The following is a 26549-nucleotide window of genomic DNA, read 5'->3' as shown; positions in this document are numbered from 1 at the left end:
AGAAACACGAAAATTGTACAGCAGCAGCAGCGATAGCAGCGATAGCAATAGCATAAAGAAGGAGAAGGAGGGTAATGTAATACTGTTGTTTATAATATATTTCTTCTTCAAAATGGTCACTTTTTTCTTCACATCTTTTTATTAAAGCAAAAATGGATGCGCGTCAAACATCACGTCGTCGTCGGTCAAACGCGAACGCCTCCTCTTCTTTCCTTTCTTCGACTGAAAATAAAACAAAGACAACCACACCGAGAAGACGAGACGCGAAAATGATGATGCGAATATTCTATCCCTCGGAGTATTTCGAAGAAGAAGACGAAGAAAAAGAAGTTTACGGTTGGATATTTCGAAGCGATGATGGATTTATGGATACAGACGATACAGACGAGGACGAACAGAGGAGAGGAGAAAAACGAGAGATTTGGAACTGCGTGGTGAGCGAAATTGGCGCGAAGAAGATTACCTTCGATTCCTCTTCTTCTTCTTCTTCTTCTCAACTCTCCGAGGATGATGATGATGATGATGATGATGCCGTTCTGCGAATTTTGTTCCCACGACGAAACCACAAGAAAGAAACCATTAAGAGGAACGTTATTAAAGTCATCGAGGCGAAACGAATAGGCAAAATAATATTTAGAAACGACGATATCGATATCGATGAGCATAAAGAGTACAACAATAAGAACGACGAGAACGACAACGACGACGCAAACGACGCCGAAGTTTATTTCGTGACTTTTCGCTTAAAAGCGTGTTCCCACCGCGTGCCGTTCTCGGTGAGCGTCGTCGACTCGAAGGGACGAAAGAGAGAGTTTGACGACATATTGTTCGTTTCGGTCGCTCGCGAGGCCATCGACGCGACGACGAATAATAGTAACGCGCATGAGAGTGATAACAGTCGTCGTTCTCAGCACACAGAGGTAAAAAGAACGGGGCTAGATGCAATCGTCAAGGTGCTGTCTTTGTCTTCCTTGGCGTCCTACGAACGACAGCAAAAAAAAGCGAGGAAAAGTAAAAAAGGAACGAGCAACAACGCTTTCCTCACCTCGATTTCCTCCGCATTCCTCTCGCCGGTGCATAAAGTCTTGGACGAGTACGAGTTTGTGCCGTATTTTTCCGGAAGTGGGAAAGGAAACAGTAGCTGGAAAGATGGCAAATTGAAACGGAAACCAATATCTGGCGTGAGCATCAGCTCGCGTTTGCTCGCGACGCGCGTAGCGATACTGTTACGACGACGTGTATATCAGGCGCCTATGCTCAAATCGATAGTCGCGTTTGCATTCGATGTTTTCCTCGCGCGAGCATGTTTCGCGCGAATAGCATCCCGGGTTCAAATGATGTCTTCCGGGTTCATCAACGGCGACTATTTAATTCGCAACGCGAATTGGCTCGCCAAAGGTGACCCGTTGGGGGTCAAGCTTCACTTACCGTTGAGTCGAACGTTGAGTGGGTTAGCCATAGTACTTGCGGAGGGATACGCCTCCGTTTTAGGCGTTCGATTCGATACCATCGTCCGAAATATCGATGAACGTCTGTGGTTCCTCGGTCTCACGACGCAACTCGCGTTTTTATCCGACTGCATGTTCCTATTCACCTCGCACGCCGCCGCGTTGCACGTGTATTCGAGTTTACTCATCACCGCTCAAGTTGCGTTTGGAAAATTTTGTTACGAGGCTGGTTTCGGTCGTCCCTTGCAACGACGGAAAGAAGAGGAACACACCACGAAGAGACAGTCCACGGAAAGTCTCGTGTTTGGTGTTCTTTTCGTGCCACCCATTTTCCTCTTCTTCCCGACGACGTTTGCGTATTTTGCGAGCTACTTGGTCTTACACGCGGCTGCGTTGTTGGTGCGAGCGATGGTGGTATTTCTAGTTTCTTCGCTGGAGAGCATTAAAATATATTTTGTTGAGGATGGTTCTTTTGACGAGGATGATGGAATAATAGTGTTATTCAGAGCGGTAACAGTTTTGGGGGAAACGCAAAAGCTCGTTAAATTGGTACAACAAAAACAGTCAAGAAGAGGGAAAAAATTTCTACGAAAATATTGCAAACACGTCGTTCAGTTTTGGTGGGGTTTTGAGAGGTTCGAGAAGAACAACAACAACAATTATGGGTTCATGGGTTCGTGCGTGAACGCTTTGCGTTGCTTTGGTCGATTACCGGTGGCGTCGTTGAAACCTTTTTTTGAAGTTTGACGCGTGTCTCTCTGCATTACAAGTGCTTTAATTGTATTTGTGTAATCACGATAATAATAATAATAATTATTATTATTCTGATTCTGATTCTGGCACGTTTAACTCTCCGTGCTCGTATTGCCAACCTTCTGGTAATGGGCAGTCGTTGTCGAGGAGGTATTGTACACAGTCGGTGTGGTTTTTCTCGTGCGCTTCTCGTACCGCTTTTTCGTCCCACGGCGCTTTGGCGGTTTCGTGTAAGTACTTCAAACACTCTAAGTGGCCGTTCTCGGCTGCAAACGCACACGCGTATACGCTATATTGATCATACTTACGCTCAACAAGATATTCGAGTATGTGAAGATGACCTTTGAAAGCCGCCCCAGCGGCAGTATTAGAATCCCAACGCGCTTTGACTTCTTCGCGTAAGTATTTGAGTACCTCGAGATGACCATTTTGGGCAGCTTTTGCACACACCCACGTACCGATAGGACACTTCTTTGCCACGCAATACTTTACCATTTCCAGATTACCTTGTTCTGCGGCCGCAATAATCGTCCTATAATCCCACTCACATTTTTTCTCCTCTCGCGCCCACTTGAGCAACTCGAGTTTATTCGTTCGAGCAACTTTTACGCAGAAATCTCTTTCGCTCCACCAAATCGGCCACAACGATTTATTCTCCCACACAAACTCCAAAGTCGATATCGACGACATCTCTTCAACTTCAAACTCCTCTTTCAAATCACCCGCACGAGACGATCTCTTGATCAACTTTCTCGTTTCACTATTCACCTCGTACAAGAATTTCACATCCGTCTCATTCAATCTCGGAAGAATGTGTGTGAAACAAATATCGTCGTTCTTCACGATCAAATCCCACAAAGAATCGCTCTTCCCGATCATCCGGCTTTTCTGCTGCGTTTCTCTCGTCGTCATCGCTCCAGTCGTGACGTATGTATCACGACAAAACCAACTTCTCTTCTTCTTCTTTTTCTCTCTCTTTTTGTTTTCCGTCAAAGAAGAAAAAAAGGAGGCGTTTTGGAGAGAGGAAAAAGACAAGACAAAGACATTTTTATAAAAGAGGAGCAAAAAAAAAAGGTTTTCCGCGCTATGGTACTTACTTGCACGACGCGAATACGACACAAAAGCGCGCCGACTCGTATGATTATCCCGCATCATGCACGAAACGGCAAAAAAAAAGCCAAGTTCGCCAACGCGGCGTCACACGACACTTGAAAAGAGCAAAAAAAACGAAGCTCGCACAAGGATTCGAACCTTGGTGGCTGGATTCAAAGTCCAGAATCTAGAAAGAAGCAAGATCAGCTTCAAAGAAAGAGCAAGGGAGTAGTACTTACACTAACCAACTATATTATACGAGCAGCACGAGCGGAACGGGAAGGAGCACAGCGGAAAGGCGCCCCCGCGAACCAGCTTACTATATTATATGACCATATAGTAAGCTTTCGGGCCGAATTTAAAGAATATTACTCTCTTCAAAAAAAATAGCCCTAAACAACAACAATTCTCACTTTTGTTTTTTTATTCGTTGAAAGAGGTTGTTTCAAAGTAAGAACCAATAATAATAACAACAACGACATAAGTATTCTTCTTAATACACATATCATCATCTGAGAAGAAGAAGAAGAAGAAGAAGAAGAAGATTATAAGAGGAAACGATGATGATGATGATGATGACGTCATCATCAACGTTGATGACATCATCATCATCATCGTTTGATAATGTTTTTAAGAAGAAGGCATCATCATCATTTCGTTTGAATACCCTGAAAACGACGGCGAAAACGATGAGAAACAACAAGGTTCAACAAAAGAATATTACAATCAAAGCAGAAGCGATATCGGAAGATTCCTCTTCAACGAACTCTTCGGACATATTCGCCGATTTGGTCGAAAACTCTTCTTTTGGTTCTTCTCATAATAATAATGGTTTCGTTGAAAGAGGAGAACACATCATTTCCTCTTTCAATCAAAATTCTCCTGTAATTTCAAACACAAAAAACGCTCTGAAAGTTTTTAGCGGATCGGCGCACCCGGAATTGTCCACGGAAATTGCCAACTATTTAGGCATGGATTTAGGGAAACTGACGATTAAGAAGTTTGCGGATGGGGAGATTTACGTGCAAATAAACGAGTCCATTCGCGGTTCGGACGTGTTTTTAGTGCAACCGACGTGCCCGCCGACGAACGACAACATCATGGAGTTGCTGGTTATGATTGACGCCTGTCGACGCGCGAGTTGCCGTTCGATTACCGCCGTGATCCCATATTTCGGCTACGCCAGAGCCGATCGAAGAACGGCTGGGAGAGAATCGATTGCCGCGAAACTCGTCGCAAACTTGTTGACCCAGGCTGGAGCGACGCGAGCGGTGTTGATGGACATTCACTCGTTACAAACGATTGGGTATTACGACATTCCCGTCGATCACATTTACGGCGAAACTGTCATCTTAGATTATTTAACCTCGAAAGACTTCCACCCGGACGAAGTTGTCGTCGTCAGCCCGGACGTTGGTGGCGTGCCTCGAGCGCGAGCGTTTGCCAAAAAATTAGCCGACGCGCCTTTAGCCATCATCGATAAAAGACGCACGGGACACAACAAAGCGCAAGTGATGAACTTAATCGGTGACGTTGAAGGAAAAGTTTGCGTCATGTTGGACGATATGATTGACACCGGCGGTACTTTGCTGGCTGGTGCGGAATTGTGTCGCACGCTCGGCGCGAGAGAAGTGTACGCTTGCGCCACGCACGCGGTGTTTTCGCCACCCGCGGTGGAACGGTTAGGCAGCGGCGCGTTTACCGAAGTCATCGTGACCAATTCTATTCCGCATACGCCGGAGAGAGATTTCGCACAGTTGACCGTGTTATCCGTCGGGAACTTACTCGGTGAAACGATTTGGAGAGTCCACAACGATACGCCGGTATCGTTCAATAAGTTGTAAGTACTGGTAGTTGTTTTTTTTAATAAGATTTTTCGTATAAGAGTTCATCATCTCCTCATAATAATAATAATAATAATAATAATAATAATAATGAGAGCATACTGATAAAGCATGTCGTCGTCTGAATCGTCGTCTTTAAACGTAAAGTCCGTCATCGAATATCACGGAGAGTATTCTAAAACGCGCTGCGGATACTGCAAAAACTCATCATCATCATCATCCTCTTCGTCGATTTCAACCGGTTTCGTGGCGCATTTCTTAACCGTTTTCGATTACGAAAGATGCATCAACAACGGGTGGAGACGAAGCGGGAGGTGGGTGTACCACCCGACGCCGATCGAGAGCAACTGTTGCGTGCTGTGCACGATTCGATTGAACGTGGAAAGGTTTCAAAAGACGTCGAAACAGAAGAGAGTGGAGAGAAAGTTTGAGAGATATTTAGAGACGGGTTTTGAGACTTCGTCATCATCAACATCAACGTATCATCATCATCATCATCGACAAAACGGCGGCGATAAAAACGAAAAAGAAGATAATGACGATGATGATGAAATTAGAGTGTTCTTGAACCAGCGCGTGTTAGACGCCATCGAGAAATCAGTCTCTTTTGTTGATTGCGACAAAGATATTTTCAACAACGAGAAAAAACTACTGGTACAGAAAACGACGAACAAAGAAGCGTTGGAAAGAGGATCAAAATATACCTCCTCGGCGTGTTTAATAATCGCAGGAAAACTGAAAAAAGATCGAGAGGAAGTCGTCGCGAAGGTTTTGAAGCGATTGACGGAGGAACAGAATGAAACGAAACACTTCAGAGTGGAAGCGCGAGGCGGCTTTCTCAATTTTTTTCCCTCCTCCTCGGAAGGAAATTCTGAAAAGACGAAAATAAAACCATCGCGGGGGATGCCAACGAAGAAGAAGGAAAAGAAAGACGACCACCCAACGTTGAAGCCACAGAAGAAGAAAACAACGAGCAAACACAAAATGTTCACCGTCACGGTTGAAAACTCAGAATTTAGACGGGAAGATTTCGAATTATGGCAAAGATACCAGGCGAAAATTCACAACGATCCGCCTTCAAAGTTGAAGAAGAGTTCGTATGTTAATTTTTTATGCGACACGCCGTTAGTTTCAGACGACAAAACGTACGGGTCGAAACATTTTCGATATTTTATCGACGATAAACTCGTAGCCGTCGGCGTTTGCGATGTCTTACCGACCGCCCTGAGCTCGGTATACTTTTATCACGATCCGGATTTAATGAAACTCGAGTTGGGAAAGTTGAGCGCGTTGTACGAAATCGATTTTGTCTCCAAGAATCGCAACACGGCAAAGTATTCCTTGGGTGATTTCAAATACTACTACATGGGTTATTACATCCACGATTGCCAAAAGATGCGCTATAAAGGCGAGTATAAACCGAGCGAGTTAAGATGTCCGACGACTGGGAAGTGGGTCAGTTTAGACGATCGAAAAACGCTCGAAAAGTTAGACGCGCATTCCTTCAAGATAGTCAGCGACGTGGACGAGGAAAAAGTTTCGATGAAGGAAGAAAAAGATGAATTTGAAGAATCATCACTTGGTAACCAAATCGTTGGCGTTATACAAAACGGGCAATACTTAGGTCCCACGCGAATAATGGAGAATGGCGCTCCCATTTATCACGTGTTAAACGCCTCCAACTCGGGGCAGAAAAAATTGCGCATGATAAAACAGTTTCGAAGAGACATCGGAGGCGGCAAGAACGAGTTCGTTTACCTCGTCGATGTCACGTCTTCTCGTTTCTCTTCGTCGGGTGATAGTGAAGACGATGATGATGACGATGATGAAGATGAGTTGCTCGTCGCATCGCCGTCCTCTTCAGACGCAATGAGTGTGTAGAATTATAGATTTAGTCTTAGTAGCTCTTTCAAGTGTATGAATGGAAATAAGCTCGCATTCCTTTCGTGTATATCTTTGCTATTACTAGTGCAGCTATCTAAGCGCTTGATTTTGTATTGTTGTTACTGTTACTGCCGCCGCGCAACACGAAGGGGGGACTGTTTTTTTTTCCTTCTTCCTTGTCATGGTCGCAGCAAGAATGATCGTGCGCGTGCGAATGACCGTGCGAATGCACTTGTTGCGAATGACCGTGCGAATGTACTTGTTGCCGCTCCGCCAACAGTTTCTGTTTCTCCTTTTCTTCTTCCGCAAATTTAACGCCAATTTCGTGTGAAATCTTGTTTCGTCTCGCGTCATCCTTCTCCGCTTCGCGCAAAATCGACATGCCGTTGAAAATGACAACCAACGCGCTCCCGACGTCCACGACGACGGCTTGCCACAACCCAGCCAAACCGGCAAAAGTCAGGCCTAAAACGACTAATTTTGTCGTCACCGAAAAGAAAATGTTTTGTCGAATCTTCAAGACGCATCTTCTTCCGATATAAATCGTATCCGCGAGACGACTCAAATCGTTCGTCAGATTGAATGCGACTGGAGCGGTCTCCATCGCTGCCGCGGTTCCGGCAACGCCCATGGCAACGCCAACGTCCGCTGCCGATAACGCCGGCGCGTCGTTTATGCCGTCACCAACCATCGCAATTGTACCACGTCCAGACGTTCGGAAGATTGTTTTTTTTCGCGCCACTAACTCTTTCTCTTGCTTTTGAACCTCCTCAGTAATCCTATTCAGTTTCTCGTTCGGTGTCAGCGAGCTGAACACGTTCGTGTGCACATCGATGCCGACATTTTTGGCGCACATCTCCGCCGCGCCTTTGTTATCGCCGGTTAAGATGATCACGTCGATCGATGATTTCTGTAATTTCGCAATCGCATCTTTCGCACTCGGCCTCAACGAATCTTCTGCTTTCAAAATACCGCCAAGTTTGCCGTTGATGCCAACCCAAACCACCGTCGCGCCAATTTCTGTTTCCCATCGAATAGCCGTCTCATACAACTTCAAATCAGACAATGTCCACAGTTTCTTTTCGGCCAATTTTTCGTTCCCGAGTTCAACTAAAACGTTATCGACCATCGCTCAGCTTACGCCGATCGCTCGTCGATTTGTTCGTAATTCGTCACCACACACTGTCTCGCCGCGACGCGAACAGCCGCACCCGCGTTCTTTTGAATCGCAAACGCCAACGGGTGCGACGATTTCGACTCCACCGCACACACCCAGCGTAGTAGCGCGCCAACGCCCAACGCCGGACGTGGTGTGCTCGCGTCTTCACTCGGCGGCGTTGCTAGTTTCACTTCCGTCATTTCAAATGTCCCCGTGGGTCAAAGTGCCCGTTTTGTCGATATACATCGTTTTCAACTGTCCCAATCTTTCCAAGAATTGTGAACCTTTCACCACGACGCCGCGTTTTGCGCACACGGTTAAGCCGCACACGGAAACGACGGGTGTGGACAACACGAGCGCACACGGACACGCGATGACTAATAAAACGCACGCGGTATACAACGACTCTTTCGCGTTATCTGTGGAAATCAAAACCGGTATGACGCCGTAAAGTAACGCGGCTAATATGACGATTGGAGTGTACCATTTCGCGAACGTTTCAATCATTCGTTCGGCCGAGGAGCGCATGGACTGCGCTTCCTCGACTAACCGAATGAGCCTCGAATACGCCGAGTCTACGGATACCGATGTCACGCGGACGTCGATAGATCCTTTTTGGTTCACGGTGCCACCAAAGACCTGCGAATCGACGGTTTTCGAAACCGGTTTTGATTCCCCAGTCAACGCGCTCTCGTCGATAGCAGTCGAGCCATCGACAACGATACCATCGAGTGGAACGCGTGCGCCCGGTCGAACGCGAACGATTGCGTCAACATTCACAGATTCAACCGCGACTTTCTGTGTAGTTTGGTCGTCTTTATTGACGAGCTCAGCTTCGTCCACGCGCAAAGCGAGCACGGCGCTCATGGCGTCCGACGTTTTTGCCATAGCGCGAGACTCGAGCCATTCGGACAAGGTGAATAAACTCACCACCGCGGCAGCTTCGAAGAAATCCTGTAAAGCGACAGCACCGGCGATGGCGATTGCCATTAGCGTGTTTATATCAACCACGCGCATTCGCAACGACCCGTACGATTTCAAAAGAATTTCCGGTAATCCAACCGCGATGGCGCCTAAAGCAACCCATTTGAAGTGTTCAAAAACGCCTCGATCGTCTTTTATAAAGTGCAACAAACTGACGACAGTAAATAAACACGCCAACAGAATCTTCGGCCCGGGTAAGTTGACCATAATCGCGTGAAATTTTGATGTTGCTCCGCCATTCTTTTGGTCGTAATAATCCACGTCCGCGACGGATGCGCGTAAATGCGCCGCGTTCAAAGCGTCGACCAATAACTCAACCGGTGCGTACGATTTCGCGTGCTCCACTAAAACCATTTTCGTCGGAACTATGACTTTTACGTCTCTCACGCCGGACATTGAATCTAAAATGTTATGGATCAAAGGCACTTCGCTCGGGCAACAGATACCTTCGACTTTGAATCGCGTTTGCGAGGCGACTTCGTTACCGCCTCGACGCTCGTGCTCGACGATTTGACGTATATCTACGACGGTATCCTTTTGATTTTCTTCTCTTTCTTCTTCTTCTTTGCTTTCATTTTCTTTTCCGTTCGCTCGCGCGCTACTTCGTTGCAAAGGCACGTAATCACCTCCACCGAGATTTTGCTCGTGTCCTTTCCTCTGACGTCGAATCACCGCCTCGATTCGCCCGTGATCCTCGACGTTGCTAAAACGTTTGCCGCTCCCTCCGTGTTGCTCTCGGCAGTCGCTCCCGCACATGCCGTCCTCTTCGTCTTCTTCTTCTTCTTGTCCTCCGTCCTTCTGTCTTCTTCTCTCGTAAAAATGCAACAAGTGGTTCTTGTACAAAAAATCGCGATGGTTGCCGTGCGGGATAGTCTCCGCGTTGATTCGTTTCAAATACGCTTTCGCCTCCTCGACGTCGGCGGGTAAACCCAACGCAATCAGCGGATGCGGCGTTTTGCCTCCACCGGCGGCGGCAGTCGCAGAGGTATCATCGGTAGTAGAAGATTCAACCGTCTTTGGTGGTTGCTCTCCCGAAAGTCTTCTTGTACCATCTAAAAGTTCATCGTCGTCATCTTCTTCTTTACTCCTCTTCTTCAGCGGATTCTCAAACTCTTCCTCCTCTTTCGTCTTCTTAACTGTCGTCGTACGAGAGTAGACTAAACTCGTCGCTTTCCACTCCTCGCCGACGGATTTCACCAGTTGTCCTTCGATCAAGAACAAACTCTCTCCTCCTTTAGTGTTGTTGTTACTTCCATCGTCGAGTAATTCAATCACCGTCGGGTCTAAGCACAAACCCTGGGAGAAGCACGGACTGTTCATCTCTCGACACCCGACGCAGACGAGATTTTCGTTCGCGATTCCGAAGAATGCTTTTTTCTTCAAGGATGTTGTTGTCGTCTTCTTTTCATCGTCCTCGTTTTCATCGGAGGAAGAAGAAGAAGAGTACAGGTCGTCGTCTGAATCGTCGTCGTCTGAATCGTTCAACGCGTTGCGCTTCATTTAAGACAACAGATGATTTTCATAGATCAAAGGAGAGAGGAGTGTGTTGGTTGAAAAGAGTCAACTCTCTCACCACTTTTTTCTGACGCAAAAAATCTCTTTTGCTCTTTTTTGTTCTCTCTTTCTCTCTTCTCTGTAAAGAAGGTAAAGAAGAAGAGAAAGAGGGAGCGAAACTCTCGATAGATCTTCGAGTGAATTTCACACGATGACGGGTTGTTCGTTTTCTCAATCATCCTCGAAATACTCGTCGGGGTCATCTCAGTCAGCGTTCGTGGAGTTCTTCGCGCACTTATCCGAGGAGAAAATCAACCACTTGTATACGATTTCCCCGTGGGCGACCTTGGCGGTGTTACGAGCGTTGACGCCGTTGGCGAAACAATACATCATGCGATGCGTGTTTTTACCGTTACACTCTGTGATCGCGCACGAAATGCTCGCCTCGTGGACGAAGAGAGGGTGCGAAACAGCGCACGAGATGGCGATTGAAAGGTTGGTGCAGCTCAGAGCGTTCGTGGAAGTTGAATCGCACTCTTCAGAAGAAGAAGGGAAGAAGGAGGAAAACGCTTCCAAAGGAGGAGGGTTTATCGTCCACGAACACTTCCGGAAACACGTGAAACGAGCAATCGAGAGAGGTTTCGAGGATTTAGACGACGAAGAAGAAGAAGAGAAAGAAAACGAAGGAGAAAAGAAGAAGAAGAAGAAGGCGAACGTAAAAACGACGAATACTACATCTACCACAACCACTCGGTTTAATGAAGAAGATGCGGGGTTTTTAGATCACTACGCGAAGAGTCGATGGGAGACGGTGTTGCTCGAGTTGACGTCCGAGGCGTCCGTGGAGAAGAAGAGAAAGAAGAAGAAGATGATGAAGAAGAAAGGAGACGGCGGCGCGGGGGCGCAACACGCTCTGCACTTGCGAAAGTTGTTCTACGCGGCGAGACTGATTACGAAAGATGGACGAATTACGAGCGAGGGATTCTCGTTTCTGTTAGGCGCGACGTCGGAGCAGATTTGGATCTTATTGGCGAGGTACGCGAGAGGCGGAGATTTCGAGAAGAAGATGAAGAATAAAACAACAAACGAAGAAAACGGCGAGGGCGACAAGATGGAAACGAATGGAGAAGATGAAAAGCAACAACACAAACTCAAGAGCGACGAATCATCCGCCGCTGCCATGGCGTTTTTAGTTCGACTTTCGTTTCAACACCCGGGGCGCAAATATTCCAAAGCGAATCTCTCCGAGGCGGAAAGACGCGTGGCGAGTCATTTAAGCGCTTTAGGCGTTTTATACGAAAATGAAGACGATGAAAACGACAACAACTGGTACGTGCCTACCGTTTTATCGGCTGGTTTATCGAGCGTTTCGACGACGTCTTCGGCGAAATCGGCGTTAGCGCGCATCGACGGACACATCATCGTGGAGACGAATTTCAGAGTGTACGCGTACACACACTCTGAACTAGAAACGGAAGTTTTACGTCTATTCACTCGACCGGATTACAAACTTCCAAACGCGTACGTCGGTATGATTACGCGAGATTCTATTCTAGACGCCATGCGTGCCGGTATATCGCCCGATCAAATCGTAAACTATCTCCAAACGCGAGCGCACCCGAGGTGTACGATCGGTAAGAGACCAAACCATCCGGCGGTACCGCCGACGGTGTGCGACCAAATCCGTCTCTGGGCGCGCGATTTGTACAGAGTAAAAGCCGATGATTCTAAGCGCTTGATTTTGTATTGTTGTTACTGTTACTGCCGCCGCGCAACACGAAGGGGGGACTGTTTTTTTTTCCTTCTTCCTTGTCATGGTCGCAGCAAGAATGATCGTGCGCGTGCGAATGACCGTGCGAATGCACTTGTTGCGAATGACCGTGCGAATGTACTTGTTGCCGCTCCGCCAACAGTTTCTGTTTCTCCTTTTCTTCTTCCGCAAATTTAACGCCAATTTCGTGTGAAATCTTGTTTCGTCTCGCGTCATCCTTCTCCGCTTCGCGCAAAATCGACATGCCGTTGAAAATGACAACCAACGCGCTCCCGACGTCCACGACGACGGCTTGCCACAACCCAGCCAAACCGGCAAAAGTCAGGCCTAAAACGACTAATTTTGTCGTCACCGAAAAGAAAATGTTTTGTCGAATCTTCAAGACGCATCTTCTTCCGATATAAATCGTATCCGCGAGACGACTTAAATCGTTCGTCAATAATGCGACTGGAGCGGTCTCCATCGCTGCCGCGGTTCCGGCAACGCCCATGGCAACGCCAACGTCCGCTGCCGATAACGCCGGCGCGTCGTTTATGCCGTCACCAACCATCGCAATTGTACCACGTCCAGACGTTCGGAAGATTGTTTTTTTTCGCGCCACTAACTCTTTCTCTTGCTTTTGAACCTCCTCAGTAATCCTATTCAGTTTCTCGTTCGGTGTCAGCGAGCTGAACACGTTCGTGTGCACATCGATGCCGACATTTTTGGCGCACATCTCCGCCGCGCCTTTGTTATCGCCGGTTAAGATGATCACGTCGATCGATGATTTCTGTAATTTCGCAATCGCATCTTTCGCACTCGGCCTCAACGAATCTTCTGCTTTCAAAATACCGCCAAGTTTGCCGTTGATGCCAACCCAAACCACCGTCGCGCCAATTTCTGTTTCCCATCGAATAGCCGTCTCATACAACTTCAAATCAGACAATGTCCACAGTTTCTTTTCGGCCAATTTTTCGTTCCCGAGTTCAACTAAAACGTTATCGACCATCGCTCGCACGCCGACGCCGTCGATTTGTTCGTAATTCGTCACCACACACTGTCTCGCCGCGACGCGAACAGCCGCACCCGCGTTCTTTTGAATCGCAAACGCCAACGGGTGCGACGATTTCGACTCCACCGCACACACCCAGCGTAGTAGCGCGCCAACGCCCAACGCCGGACGTGGTGTGCTCGCGTCTTCACTCGGCGGCGTTGCTAGTTTCACTTCCGTCATTTCAAATGTCCCCGTGGTCAAAGTGCCCGTTTTGTCGATATACATCGTTTTCAACTGTCCCAATCTTTCCAAGAATTGTGAACCTTTCACCACGACGCCGCGTTTTGCGCACACGGTTAAGCCGCACACGGAAACGACGGGTGTGGACAACACGAGCGCACACGGACACGCGATGACTAATAAAACGCACGCGGTATACAACGACTCTTTCGCGTTATCTGTGGAAATCAAAACCGGTATGACGCCGTAAAGTAACGCGGCTAATATGACGATTGGAGTGTACCATTTCGCGAACGTTTCAATCATTCGTTCGGCCGAGGAGCGCATGGACTGCGCTTCCTCGACTAACCGAATGAGCCTCGAATACGCCGAGTCTACGGATACCGATGTCACGCGGACGTCGATAGATCCTTTTTGGTTCACGGTGCCACCAAAGACCTGCGAATCGACGGTTTTCGAAACCGGTTTTGATTCCCCAGTCAACGCGCTCTCGTCGATAGCAGTCGAGCCATCGACAACGATACCATCGAGTGGAACGCGTGCGCCCGGTCGAACGCGAACGATTGCGTCAACATTCACAGATTCAACCGCGACTTTCTGTGTAGTTTGGTCGTCTTTATTGACGAGCTCAGCTTCGTCCACGCGCAAAGCGAGCACGGCGCTCATGGCGTCCGACGTTTTTGCCATAGCGCGAGACTCGAGCCATTCGGACAAGGTGAATAAACTCACCACCGCGGCAGCTTCGAAGAAATCCTGTAAAGCGACAGCACCGGCGATGGCGATTGCCATTAGCGTGTTTATATCAACCACGCGCATTCGCAACGACCCGTACGATTTCAAAAGAATTTCCGGTAATCCAACCGCGATGGCGCCTAAAGCAACCCATTTGAAGTGTTCAAAAACGCCTCGATCGTCTTTTATAAAGTGCAACAAACTGACGACAGTAAATAAACACGCCAACAGAATCTTCGGCCCGGGTAAGTTGACCATAATCGCGTGAAATTTTGATGTTGCTCCGCCATTCTTTTGGTCGTAATAATCCACGTCCGCGACGGATGCGCGTAACACGCTGCCGCGTTCAAAGCGTCGACCAATAACTCAACCGGTGCGTACGATTTCGCGTGCTCCACTAAAACCATTTTCGTCGGAACTATGACTTTTACGTCTCTCACGCCGGACATTGAATCTAAAATGTTATGGATCAAAGGCACTTCGCTCGGGCAACAGATACCTTCGACTTTGAATCGCGTTTGCGAGGCGACTTCGTTACCGCCTCGACGCTCGTGCTCGACGATTTGACGTATATCTACGACGGTATCCTTTTGATTTTCTTCTCTTTCTTCTTCTTCTTTGCTTTCATTTTCTTTTCCGTTCGCTCGCGCGCTACTTCGTTGCAAAGGCACGTAATCACCTCCACCGAGATTTTGCTCGTGTCCTTTCCTCTGACGTCGAATCACCGCCTCGATTCGCCCGTGATCCTCGACGTTGCTAAAACGTTTGCCGCTCCCTCCGTGTTGCTCTCGGCAGTCGCTCCCGCACATGCCGTCCTCTTCGTCTTCTTCTTCTTCTTGTCCTCCGTCCTTCTGTCTTCTTCTCTCGTAAAAATGCAACAAGTGGTTCTTGTACAAAAAATCGCGATGGTTGCCGTGCGGGATAGTCTCCGCGTTGATTCGTTTCAAATACGCTTTCGCCTCCTCGACGTCGGCGGGTAAACCCAACGCAATCAGCGGATGCGGCGTTTTGCCTCCACCGGCGGCGGCAGTCGCAGAGGTATCATCGGTAGTAGAAGATTCAACCGTCTTTGGTGGTTGCTCTCCCGAAAGTCTTCTTGTACCATCTAAAAGTTCATCGTCGTCATCTTCTTCTTTACTCCTCTTCTTCAGCGGATTCTCAAACTCTTCCTCCTCTTTCGTCTTCTTAACTGTCGTCGTACGAGAGTAGACTAAACTCGTCGCTTTCCACTCCTCGCCGACGGATTTCACCAGTTGTCCTTCGATCAAGAACAAACTCTCTCCTCCTTTAGTGTTGTTGTTACTTCCATCGTCGAGTAATTCAATCACCGTCGGGTCTAAGCACAAACCCTGGGAGAAGCACGGACTGTTCATCTCTCGACACCCGACGCAGACGAGATTTTCGTTCGCGATTCCGAAGAATGCTTTTTTCTTCAAGGATGTTGTTGTCGTCTTCTTTTCATCGTCCTCGTTTTCATCGGAGGAAGAAGAAGAAGAGTACAGGTCGTCGTCTGAATCGTCGTCGTCTGAATCGTTCAACGCGTTGCGCTTCATTTAAGACAACAGATGATTTTCATAGATCAAAGGAGAGAGGAGTGTGTTGGTTGAAAAGAGTCAACTCTCTCACCACTTTTTTCTGACGCAAAAAATCTCTTTTGCTCTTTTTTGTTCTCTCTTTCTCTCTTCTCTGTAAAGAAGGTAAAGAAGAAGAGAAAGAGGGAGCGAAACTCTCGATAGATCTTCGAGTGAATTTCACACGATGACGGGTTGTTCGTTTTCTCAATCATCCTCGAAATACTCGTCGGGGTCATCTCAGTCAGCGTTCGTGGAGTTCTTCGCGCACTTATCCGAGGAGAAAATCAACCACTTGTATACGATTTCCCCGTGGGCGACCTTGGCGGTGTTACGAGCGTTGACGCCGTTGGCGAAACAATACATCATGCGATGCGTGTTTTTACCGTTACACTCTGTGATCGCGCACGAAATGCTCGCCTCGTGGACGAAGAGAGGGTGCGAAACAGCGCACGAGATGGCGATTGAAAGCGTTGGTGCAGCTCAGAGCGTTCGTGGAAGTTGAATCGCACTCTTCAGAAGAAGAAGGGAAGAAGGAGGAAAACGCTTCCAAAGGAGGAGGGTTTATCGTCCACGAACACTTCCGGAAACACGTGAAACGAGCAATCGAGAGAGGTTTCGAGGATTTAGACGACGAAGAAGAAGAAGAGAAAGAAAACGAAGGAGAAAAGAAGAAGAAGAAGAAGGCGAACGTAAAAACGACGAATACTACATCTACCACAACCACTCGGTTTAATGAAGAAGATGCGGGGTTTTTAGATCACTACGCGAAGAGTCGATGGGAGACGGTGTTGCTCGAGTTGACGTCCGAGGCGTCCGTGGAGAAGAAGAGAAAGAAGAAGAAGATGATGAAGAAGAAAGGAGACGGCGGCGCGGGGGCGCAACACGCTCTGCACTTGCGAAAGTTGTTCTACGCGGCGAGACTGATTACGAAAGATGGACGAATTACGAGCGAGGGATTCTCGTTTCTGTTAGGCGCGACGTCGGAGCAGATTTGGATCTTATTGGCGAGGTACGCGAGAGGCGGAGATTTCGAGAAGAAGATGAAGAATAAAACAACAAACGAAGAAAACGGCGAGGGCGACAAGATGGAAACGAATGGAGAAGATGAAAAGCAACAACACAAACTCAAGAGCGACGAATCATCCGCCGCTGCCATGGCGTTTTTAGTTCGACTTTCGTTTCAACACCCGGGGCGCAAATATTCCAAAGCGAATCTCTCCGAGGCGGAAAGACGCGTGGCGAGTCATTTAAGCGCTTTAGGCGTTTTATACGAAAATGAAGACGATGAAAACGACAACAACTGGTACGTGCCTACCGTTTTATCGGCTGGTTTATCGAGCGTTTCGACGACGTCTTCGGCGAAATCGGCGTTAGCGCGCATCGACGGACACATCATCGTGGAGACGAATTTCAGAGTGTACGCGTACACACACTCTGAACTAGAAACGGAAGTTTTACGTCTATTCACTCGACCGGATTACAAACTTCCAAACGCGTACGTCGGTATGATTACGCGAGATTCTATTCTAGACGCCATGCGTGCCGGTATATCGCCCGATCAAATCGTAAACTATCTCCAAACGCGAGCGCACCCGAGGTGTACGATCGGTAAGAGACCAAACCATCCGGCGGTACCGCCGACGGTGTGCGACCAAATCCGTCTCTGGGCGCGCGATTTGTACAGAGTAAAAGCCGATGATTGCGTCATGTACACGGATTTCCCAATGCAAGGCAATCAGTTCCAAGATGCCGTCAACAACGCGAGAAACGTTGGCGCTCAAATTCTTTGGATGGACGAAAACAAGAGAAGATTCGCGGTTGATGCAGATTCGCACGAACGATTGAAAGTGTTTTTGTGATGAAAGGACGACGCGTCTGATATCCTAGAGTTAGAGACAAATAGACATACTGACACGGAATACAGATAGATAGTAACGGTATGTATAACAAAAAGTACCAGGTAAGTAAAGCGTAGATTACTACCTTTATACTGATTTTAAAATCTCTCTTTCTCTCTCTCTCTCTTTATAAGAAGTTTACTTCGCCTGAGCGCCACCGTTCGAAGTCGGCGTCGCGACGATGGGATGTTCAAAACTCACTCGCGATCTCAAGCACAAGTGATCGCTCGGTTGCGTTTTCGACGGTAACCCCACGACCCCTTCTCCAAACCCGCTTTGTTGCGGCTCTACTCTAGAAACAATCTTTGCGCCTCTGTGCGCGGAGTACATGATATAATCCGACACTCGTTTACTCGTTCCGTTCTTGAAGAAACCGAGTCTGGTTTTAAACGTCGTAAAAAACGGCTCCTCTCCTTCTAATTGTTGTTGTTCTTGTTCTCCATTCTTACTGCTATTGCTCGTTTCTAAATCCTCGTACGCGGATTTTAAACCTCTCCCTCTCAAGTGCTCCATGCACGGCTCCTCCGGCGTGGCGTTAAAATCGCCGCACACCACAATCTGCACGGTGTTGATGTTCGAACATTGCGCCACGCAAAACGCGTTCAATCTCGAGCACATCTCCTTCGCTTGATTTACTCTGGTTACCACTTTATCCGGCGACTGCCCGCTCTCCAAGTGCGCGTTGATCACCACCACTTCTTGTCTCGTCAATGACTTCTTCATGATCAACCGCGCGAACAACACTTTGGCGTCTTGCTCCTTCGTTTCCGCCGTCGTCGAGACGTGCATCCCGACCAACTCCACCGTTTCCCGCTTACAAAATATAGCCAGACCATCTTTCAACTCGTTGGAAAACTTTTGGCACGGCGACCACTTATCTTCGCGATAGATGCCAAAATACCCTCTCTTTTGCATCTCCGGTTCGAAAAAATCGTAATAATGGTCGCACTCTTGGACGCAAATCACGTCTGGATTGGACGTCGAATCATTCTCGTTGTTGTTGTTGTTGTTGTTGTCTTCTTTGTCTTCTTTGTCTTCTCTCGGGAAAATCTTCTTCAATATTTTCCCTGCTCTGTTCTCGAACACCAAGTCCTCGTTCTCCGAGGAAAACCCAGCCTCGTTCCCACTCAAAGCGTCCGCGAGAATGTTGTAACTCACAAACGTCAAACTCGTGCTCGGGTCGATAGATTTCGAGTACGAACTGTTGTTGTGTCTCGGCCCCATGCACATCCAAGACGGGAGCAACACGTTGGCCATTTTTATTTATTATATGCTTGTGTATCACTTGAACAGAGAAAGATCTTCTCGATGTGTGTGTGTAAATAAGCAAGAGCGCGTCTCTTTTGCTTCTTAATTAATTTAATGGAGAAAATTACGAGTGTGATCAGATGAGAGAAATTTTCATTCGAGCAGTCTTGAAAAAAAAACACGGACCAAAAAAGTGATTTTTAAGTCGAGATACACTCCTCTGATGAAGAAGAGAGTGTATATTGTATACGTTGCTATTTCTAAACTACTACGCGGGGCTATTCTGCGATGCTAACCTCTCTACTACGGGCTGCTCTCGCTCGAGTATTCTTCGTAATTTTACTACAGTATTCTCAATCCGCTTTCCAGAGCGCTTTCGAGGAGACTTTTAGTATTCGCCGAATTCTCCTTTTCCTTTTCCTTTTCTTCTTCTTCGACGAGCCGTTCCATTTTCACGCGGTGTTCTCTCGCAATCAGGGCCATGTTAATCACTCGTGGACTACTGCTACTGCTCGTCTCAACATCATCATCGCTTTTGTTGTTCTCTTCTTCCTTCTCTTCGTTTTCTCTCTTTTCCTTCTCTTTTCCTCCTCTTTTGCTCTTCTTCTTCTTCTTCTTAAACGTCTCCGTGGCGTTGATTAACACCACGTTCAACTGTTTATCGACGCACCCTAACGTCCCCGTGAATACGCGTCCATCCGTGACAGACACGCGAACGGTCGTGCCTGTGTCAACGAAATGTTTCATTTGCTCCATCGCCGATTGATGATGGTTTGTATATATACTGGTACGTGTGTGTAACTACTATAATAATGGAGCAAAGTCGAAAGGGAAAAACCAAATAAGTTTTGGATAAAAAAAGCGACGGCAGAAAAAAAGGTGCTCTTTGACGACGACGACGATTCAGACGATTCAGACGACGACGATTGAGATGATGATGGCAACTATGAATAATACCACGACGAGTACTACCACTTCTTTGTCTTCTTTGTCTTCGCGCTTTAGGAGGAGTGCAAAAAAGAACAACAACAATAAGAACAATAAGAAAGAAGCGACGGGGATTTTCCACCAACGAGAAGAAACGAGACAACAACAACGAAGGAGGAGGAGAAGAAGCGCGACAACAAACGCGGCAGCATCGGGGACGAAAACAGAAGGAGAACAACTTCACCTCTCGGCGTTAGAACAGTCGGAATTAATCGACGATACCGAAGATTTCCCGATCGATGCGAACACTAAGTTCGAACCGACGATTGGTATCGAAACGCACGTGCAGTTGCAAACGAAAACGAAGGCGTTTTGCGGGTGTCAATATTCTTACGGCGCGAACGCGAACACGCAGATTTGTCCAATATGCATGGGACATCCCGGGACGTACCCGAAACTGAGCGAAGAGGTTGTGGAGAAAGGCGTGCAGATTGGTGTCGCGTTGAATTGTAAAATCCGCGAGGTGAGCAAGTTTGATAGGAAGCAATATTTTTATCCGGACTTGCCGAAAGGGTACCAGATTTCTCAGTTCGACGAGCCGTTGTGCGAACACGGGAACATTAAAGTTGTCATTCCAGTGGAAGAAGGCGGGGGAGAAGCGACGATTGGGATTACGCGCGCGCATTTAGAGGAAGACGCGGGGAAATTGAACCACGTGGGCGGATCCGGAAACGTCTCCACGGCGACGCACTCGTTGGCGGATTATAACCGAGCCGGTGTCGCTTTGTTAGAGATTGTCACCGAACCGGACTTTAAAAACGGGAAGGAGGTTTCTGCCTACGGTCAAGAGTTGCGAAGAATCGTTCGATATTTAAAAGCCTCAGATGGGAACTTGAACGAAGGCTCCATGCGATGCGACGTCAACGTGAGCGTAAAACCAGTCGGGAGAAAACGATTCGGCACGAAAGTCGAGGTGAAAAATATGAACTCGTTCAACGCGATGGCTCGGGCGATCGATTACGAAATCGAGAGACAGGAAAAGCTGTACAAGGAAGGACGAGGCGATGAGATTGTTCAAGAAACGAGAACGTGGGACGACCAAAATCAGCGAACGGTGACTATGCGCAAAAAAGAGGGCTTGGCGGATTACCGCTACTTCCCCGAACCGGATTTAAATCCACTCGTGTGTTCGCAAGCGTACGTCGCGAACGTTCGAAAGGAAATGCCAGAGTTACCGAACGAAATTCGCGACAGGTATAAAGCGTTAGGGTTACCGAACGGCGACGTACAAGTTCTCGTGGAGGATGAAAACTTGGTTCGCTTTTACGACGAGATTTTATCCGCGAATAGTTCTAGAAGTAGCGAAGAAAAAGAAGTCAACATCTCGAAACAAGCCGCGAACTGGTTAACGAACGACTTATTAGCCTTCGTAAAGAACGAAAAGTTAGCCACGCCGTACGATTTAAAGTTAAATCCAGAGGAAATCGCGGAGTTTTGCTTCCTCATTGAAAACGGCGAGATTTCCGGCAAAATCGGCAAAGACATCTTGCCCGAGTTGTTACTCGACGGCGGTTCTCCTCGTAAACTCGTCGAAGAGAAAGGCTTGATGCAAATAAGCGACCCGAAAGAGATTGAAAAGATTGTTCAAAAAGTCTTGGATATGAATCCAAACCAGCTCGAGCAGTACCGATCGGGGAAGACAAAGTTGAAAGGTTTCTTCGTCGGCGCGTGTTTAAGAGAAAGCGGTGGGAGAGCTAATCCGACGTTGACCGATGAGATTTTGATGCGTAAATTAGAGGAATAATACTGTGAATATGTTACTTTTCTGCAAAAAACTACTTCTTGTTCGTTCGATCCTTTTTTTTCCTTTCTGTGTCGAGGAGGGAGCCTTTCTTTTTTTTCCGAAAACACGGAAGATCTCTTCTCTTCCGCCTAAAAAAAGTAAAAAAGTCGACGACGTGGCTCTTCCGCAACCGTCGTTTAACACGGAGAGAAAGAAAAAAAAAGATTAGATGAGATATCCGTTTTAACAACTCTACATAAAGTAAACGCGCGCGCTTTCTAAGAATAAGAAGCACTAGTCGCCTTTGCTTTCTTTCTCACTCGCTCTCTTTTATTAACATCATGTCACGCCGTGGTGTTTCTCAACTCCTCCGCCGCGCGTTGGCGCAACCAGCTTCGGCTTCATCTTCTTTCGGAGGAGCCGCATCGTCGACGTCGTTGTTCTCGACGAAAACCATCGGATCCACTTCTTCTTTAACGAGCGGTAAGGTGAAAGTCGTCTCCGCGGCGTTGAAGAACAACAACACCTCCCAATCCTTCAACAAGATTTTCTCGAGACAAATCTCGGTGGAATCTTTAGGTCCGTTGGATACGTTCGAACGCAGACACAACTCGGCGTCCAAGGAAGAAGCCGAAGAGATGGCTCGCTTCGTTGGGTTCAAGTCTGTGCGAGAACTCATCGACGCGACGGTGCCAGATAACATCAAAGCGCCGCAAGCGTTGAACTTAGGTTCCGAGGAATACAACAGAGGCTATTCCGAGACTGAGTTTTTGGACATGTTCAAGAAGATGGCGGGTAAGAACAAAGTCTTCAAGAACTATTTGGGTACCGGCTACCACGGAACGCACGTGCCGCAAGTGATTTTGAGAAACATCTTGGAGAATCCGGGTTGGTACACGCAATACACGCCGTACCAAGCGGAAATCTCCCAAGGTCGTTTGGAATCGTTGTTGAACTTTCAAACCATGATTTCTGATTTGACGAAGATGCCGTTGTCCAACTCTTCTTTGTTGGACGAAGGGACCGCGGCGGCGGAGGCGATGACGATGTGCTCCGCCATCGCGAGAGGTAAGAAGCCGAAGTTTTACGTTTCGAACAAGTGCCACCCGCAAACGATCGAAATTTGCCGAACGAGAGCGGACGGTTTGGGTTTGGAAATTGTCGTCGGCGATGAAGCGACTTTTGATTACAACGACAAGCAAGTGTGCGGCGTTATGGTGCAGTACCCGGCGACGGACGGCTCCGTCTTGGATTACTCCGACGTTGTCGAAAAAGCGCACAAAGGGGGCATGAAGGTTGTCGCTGCGTGCGATATCTTGGCTTTGACGCAATTGAAGCCTCCGGGAGAGTGGGGCGCGGACATGGTTGTCGGCTCTGCGCAAAGATTTGGCGTGCCGTTGGGCTACGGCGGTCCGCACGCGGGCTTCTTGGCGACCACGGAAGAGTACAAGCGTTTGATGCCAGGGAGAATTATCGGTATTTCCGTCGATGCGGATGGGAACCCGTGCTTGAGAATGGCGATGCAAACGAGAGAACAGCACATTCGCAGAGACAAAGCGACGTCGAACATTTGCACGGCGCAAGCGTTGTTGGCGAACATGGCGGCGATGTACGCCATCTACCACGGCCCGAAAGGCTTGGACGACATCGCCAAGAAGGCGCACGGCTTGGCCAAGATCTTCGAAGCAGGCGCCACGAAGATGGGCTTCCAAGGGCCGGCGAACCCGTACTTTGACACGGTGACTTTGAAATGCCCGAGCGGCGCGGATGCCGTCGTCGCCTCGTGCGCCAAGGCGGAAATCAACATCCGTAAGTTAGATAACGACCACGTCGCCGTCGCGTTTGACGAAACGACCACGTTGGAAGATGTCGACGATTTGTTCAAGGCGTTTAACGGCGGCAAGTCGACGGATTTCTCCGCGTCGTCCTTGGCACCGTCCGTGAACGTTGAAGAAACGAAGTTTACCAGAAAGTCCAAGTACTTGACGCACCCGGTGTTCAACGTCTATCACTCCGAGCACGAAATGGTGAGATATATCGCGAGATTGGAACAGAAAGATTTGTCCTTGGTTCACTCCATGATTGCGTTGGGTTCGTGCACCATGAAGTTGAACGCGACGACCGAAATGGCTCCGATCACGTGGCCGGAACTCGCCAACATTCACCCGTTTGCGCCGAAAGAACAAGCTGAAGGTTACGCCGAGATGTTTAGAGATTTGACCAAGCAATTGGCCAACATCACCGGCTTCGACGACGTTTCATTGCAACCAAACTCTGGTGCTTCCGGTGAATACGCCGGTTTGATGGCCATCAGAGCGTACCACCAATCTCGCGGTGATCACCACAGAGACGTGTGCATCATCCCGGTTTCTGCGCACGGCACTAACCCGGCGTCGGCGGCCATGTGCGGCATGAAAATTGTTGTTATCGGTACCGATGAAGCCGGTAACGTCAACATGGACGAATTGAAGGCGGCTGCGGAGAAGCACTCTGCGAACCTCGCGGCGTTGATGATCACGTATCCGTCCACGCACGGTGTCTACGAAGACGGTATTCGTGAGATTTGCGATACGATCCACGCGCACGGCGGTCAAGTGTACATGGATGGTGCGAACATGAACGCTCAAGTTGGCTTGACGTCCCCGGGCTTCATTGGCGCGGATGTTTGCCACTTGAACTTGCACAAAACGTTTTGCATCCCGCACGGTGGCGGTGGCCCGGGTATGGGACCGATTGGTATCAAGGCGCACTTGATGCCGTTCATGCCAAACCACCCGTCCGAGAAGGACTTCGGTGCCTTGCCAGTTGGTGGGGACAAGCCGTTCGGCACCGTCTCCGCGGCTCCGTACGGTTCTGCGTTGATCTTGCCGATTTCTTACGCGTACATCAGCATGATGGGCGCCGAAGGCTTAAAGGTTGCCTCTGAAAGAGCCATCTTGAATGCCAACTACATGGCGAAGCGCTTGGAGAACCACTACCCGGTTTTGTTCAAGGGTAAGAACGGCACGTGTGCACACGAGTTCATCTTGGACATGCGTCCGTTGAAGGACACCGCTGGCGTTGAAGTCGAAGACATCGCGAAGAGATTGATGGATTACGGCTACCACTCGCCGACCATGTCGTGGCCGGTCTCCGGTACGCTCATGATTGAGCCGACTGAATCCGAGTCTAAGCAAGAATTGGACAGATTTTGCAACGCGATGATTGCTATCCGTAAGGAAATCGCGGACATCGAATCCGGTGCCGCTGACAAGGAGAACAACCTCTTGACGAGAGCGCCGCACACGGCCGCGTCCATCGCCGGCGAGTGGGACAGACCGTACTCCAAGCAAGATGCCGTCTTCCCGGCGGACTGGGTCAGTCAGTCCAAATTCTGGCCGACGAATGCTAGAGTCGACAACGTGTACGGCGATCGTAACTTGGTCACGACGCACGCTGCCATCGAAGAAGTTGAATCTGCGTAAAAAACGTAATTTTTGTGAAAACATGTTTTGCGAGAGATTGTACCAAGTAGAGAAGAAGAAGAAGAAAATGAGAAGCATAAACCGAGTATCCTATATACTAAACTACCATATTAATAATCATCATTTCTACTACTAAAACTATAAAGTCATCGACTGATGAGCACGTTCGATGTCCCTTCCTCTACACGCTCGCGTACGCCTTGAACGCCGAGTCGTATAAGCTTTCTCTTTCTTGGCGCACGCCCGACCAACCTCTCGCGTTCCCGCTAATCTCTCGTCCATCCTCTCTCGTATACGTAGCACCAACAATATATGACGCTACAATAACGAAAATACCGAATCCTAAGGCGCCTTGAAGTACTTCGTTCTTGCTCATTTTGAACGAGGAAATATCGAGTAACGTTTTGAATGTCTTTCTTGTTTCTTCTTCTTCTTCTTCTTCTTGCCCGGTTGGCGCCGCGTTCGTGTTGATCTCTTCTTGGACACCTTTTTCTTCTTTTCGATCTTCTTCTGTTTCTTTCTTCTCAGCGATGATCTTCTTTACAGCTGAAGGCATTGGCACGTTCAGATTCTCCCACGTAAACCGACGATTCCCGCCCGGCCAGTAGGTCGTGGCTTCTACCAAACTCTCCACGTCCTCTCTTTCGTCCTCGCTGATATCATCATCGTTTTGTTGATTCGTTAAAGTCGTCTCTACTTGAGCTCCTTCTTTCTCGGGGTTCGTCTGCTTTCGCTCTTCTTCTTCTTCTTCTTTGTCCTCGGTCAAATCCACCTCATCCATTGGGTTCGAAAAGCAACAATCCAAGAGCGTCGTCGTTCCCGTTTTCGAGCAACATCCGCCTTCCTCCTCGCAACAGGAGAGCAAAGAAGACGACAAATCTTCCCCGTTGGGGCAACACATTCCTCGTTCGTCGTCGCGTTTCTCTCTTTTTCCAACCTCCGCTTCTCTTTCTTCTTCTTTGTTGTTGTCTTCTTCTTTTTCCGTGGTGGTGGTTGTGATGAGAGGAAGTCGATGCGCGGCTTCATTTTTGGAATTCATCAAAGTCGAGTTTGAATTGTTGTTTTCGTCGTCAGCAAAAACGAACGTCGTCGTCAACGAGAAGAAGAAGAAGAACAGAAAGACTTTGACCGCACGTTTTACTGAAATCGTCGGCATCATCGTTCCTCTTTTGCGCGCAAAGTGTGTGTGTGTCTACTACTTAGAAGATGAACTTTTTAGAAATTTTGTGTGGAAAACTGCAATGTGATAGTCCTTGTTCAGTATCTGTGATGATGAATTTA

General features: G+C 48.2%; 14 protein-coding genes across 14 annotated transcripts; 7 read left to right on the top strand and 7 right to left on the bottom strand.

Annotated features, from left to right (window-relative positions):
• Positions 1-152: 152 nt before the first annotated feature.
• Positions 153-2195, top strand: Bathy11g03580 (predicted protein; the record flags this gene model as incomplete). The annotated part of the gene is made up of 1 exon (XM_007510017.1): positions 153-2195. One exon carries the CDS (start codon positions 153-155, stop codon positions 2193-2195), a length of 2043 nt encoding a protein of 680 aa, XP_007510079.1.
• Positions 2196-2267: 72 nt separating this feature from the next.
• Positions 2268-3113, bottom strand: Bathy11g03570 (predicted protein; the record flags this gene model as incomplete). Its single annotated transcript, XM_007509997.1, has 1 exon — positions 2268-3113. The coding sequence occupies one exon, from the start codon at positions 3111-3113 to the stop codon at positions 2268-2270; it is 846 nt and encodes a 281-aa protein (XP_007510059.1).
• A 755-nt stretch (positions 3114-3868) lies between these two features.
• Positions 3869-5137, top strand: Bathy11g03560 (ribose-phosphate pyrophosphokinase; the record flags this gene model as incomplete). Its single annotated transcript, XM_007510314.1, has 1 exon — positions 3869-5137. One exon carries the CDS (start codon positions 3869-3871, stop codon positions 5135-5137), a length of 1269 nt encoding a protein of 422 aa, XP_007510376.1.
• A 111-nt stretch (positions 5138-5248) lies between these two features.
• Positions 5249-7018, top strand: Bathy11g03550 (unnamed protein product; the record flags this gene model as incomplete). The annotated part of the gene is made up of 1 exon (XM_007510361.1): positions 5249-7018. The coding sequence occupies one exon, from the start codon at positions 5249-5251 to the stop codon at positions 7016-7018; it is 1770 nt and encodes a 589-aa protein (XP_007510423.1).
• Positions 7019-7115: 97 nt separating this feature from the next.
• Bathy11g03540 (copper-translocating P-type ATPase) lies at positions 7116-8150 on the bottom strand (the record flags this gene model as incomplete). Its single annotated transcript, XM_007510203.1, has 1 exon — positions 7116-8150. One exon carries the CDS (start codon positions 8148-8150, stop codon positions 7116-7118), a length of 1035 nt encoding a protein of 344 aa, XP_007510265.1.
• A 231-nt stretch (positions 8151-8381) lies between these two features.
• Bathy11g03530 (heavy metal translocating P-type ATPase) lies at positions 8382-10664 on the bottom strand (the record flags this gene model as incomplete). The annotated part of the gene is made up of 1 exon (XM_007510350.1): positions 8382-10664. One exon carries the CDS (start codon positions 10662-10664, stop codon positions 8382-8384), a length of 2283 nt encoding a protein of 760 aa, XP_007510412.1.
• Positions 10665-10869: 205 nt separating this feature from the next.
• Bathy11g03520 (predicted protein) lies at positions 10870-12296 on the top strand (the record flags this gene model as incomplete). Its single annotated transcript, XM_007510217.1, has 2 exons — positions 10870-12249; positions 12282-12296. The coding sequence occupies 2 exons, from the start codon at positions 10870-10872 to the stop codon at positions 12294-12296; spliced, it is 1395 nt and encodes a 464-aa protein (XP_007510279.1).
• An 89-nt stretch (positions 12297-12385) lies between these two features.
• Bathy11g03510 (heavy metal translocating P-type ATPase) lies at positions 12386-15927 on the bottom strand (the record flags this gene model as incomplete). Its single annotated transcript, XM_007510117.1, has 2 exons — positions 12386-14556; positions 14598-15927. 2 exons carry the CDS (start codon positions 15925-15927, stop codon positions 12386-12388), a joined length of 3501 nt encoding a protein of 1166 aa, XP_007510179.1.
• A 205-nt stretch (positions 15928-16132) lies between these two features.
• Positions 16133-17807, top strand: Bathy11g03500 (predicted protein; the record flags this gene model as incomplete). Its single annotated transcript, XM_007510214.1, has 2 exons — positions 16133-16332; positions 16379-17807. 2 exons carry the CDS (start codon positions 16133-16135, stop codon positions 17805-17807), a joined length of 1629 nt encoding a protein of 542 aa, XP_007510276.1.
• Positions 17808-17984: 177 nt separating this feature from the next.
• Bathy11g03490 (predicted protein) lies at positions 17985-19103 on the bottom strand (the record flags this gene model as incomplete). The annotated part of the gene is made up of 1 exon (XM_007510245.1): positions 17985-19103. One exon carries the CDS (start codon positions 19101-19103, stop codon positions 17985-17987), a length of 1119 nt encoding a protein of 372 aa, XP_007510307.1.
• Positions 19104-19436: 333 nt separating this feature from the next.
• Bathy11g03480 (unknown protein) lies at positions 19437-19850 on the bottom strand (the record flags this gene model as incomplete). Its single annotated transcript, XM_007510309.1, has 1 exon — positions 19437-19850. One exon carries the CDS (start codon positions 19848-19850, stop codon positions 19437-19439), a length of 414 nt encoding a protein of 137 aa, XP_007510371.1.
• Positions 19851-20040: 190 nt separating this feature from the next.
• Positions 20041-21825, top strand: Bathy11g03470 (aspartyl/glutamyl-tRNA amidotransferase subunit B; the record flags this gene model as incomplete). The annotated part of the gene is made up of 1 exon (XM_007510307.1): positions 20041-21825. One exon carries the CDS (start codon positions 20041-20043, stop codon positions 21823-21825), a length of 1785 nt encoding a protein of 594 aa, XP_007510369.1.
• Positions 21826-22145: 320 nt separating this feature from the next.
• Positions 22146-25268, top strand: Bathy11g03460 (glycine dehydrogenase; the record flags this gene model as incomplete). Its single annotated transcript, XM_007510297.1, has 1 exon — positions 22146-25268. The coding sequence occupies one exon, from the start codon at positions 22146-22148 to the stop codon at positions 25266-25268; it is 3123 nt and encodes a 1040-aa protein (XP_007510359.1).
• Positions 25269-25449: 181 nt separating this feature from the next.
• On the bottom strand, positions 25450-26424 carry Bathy11g03450 (unknown protein; the record flags this gene model as incomplete). Its single annotated transcript, XM_007510124.1, has 1 exon — positions 25450-26424. One exon carries the CDS (start codon positions 26422-26424, stop codon positions 25450-25452), a length of 975 nt encoding a protein of 324 aa, XP_007510186.1.
• Between the last annotated feature and the right edge of the window lie 125 nt (positions 26425-26549).

Source organism: Bathycoccus prasinos, assembly GCF_002220235.1.
Source record: "Bathycoccus prasinos genomic : Chromosome_11".
Taxonomy (NCBI): domain Eukaryota; kingdom Viridiplantae; phylum Chlorophyta; class Mamiellophyceae; order Mamiellales; family Bathycoccaceae; genus Bathycoccus; species Bathycoccus prasinos.
This window is presented reverse-complemented; position numbering and strand designations above follow the sequence as displayed.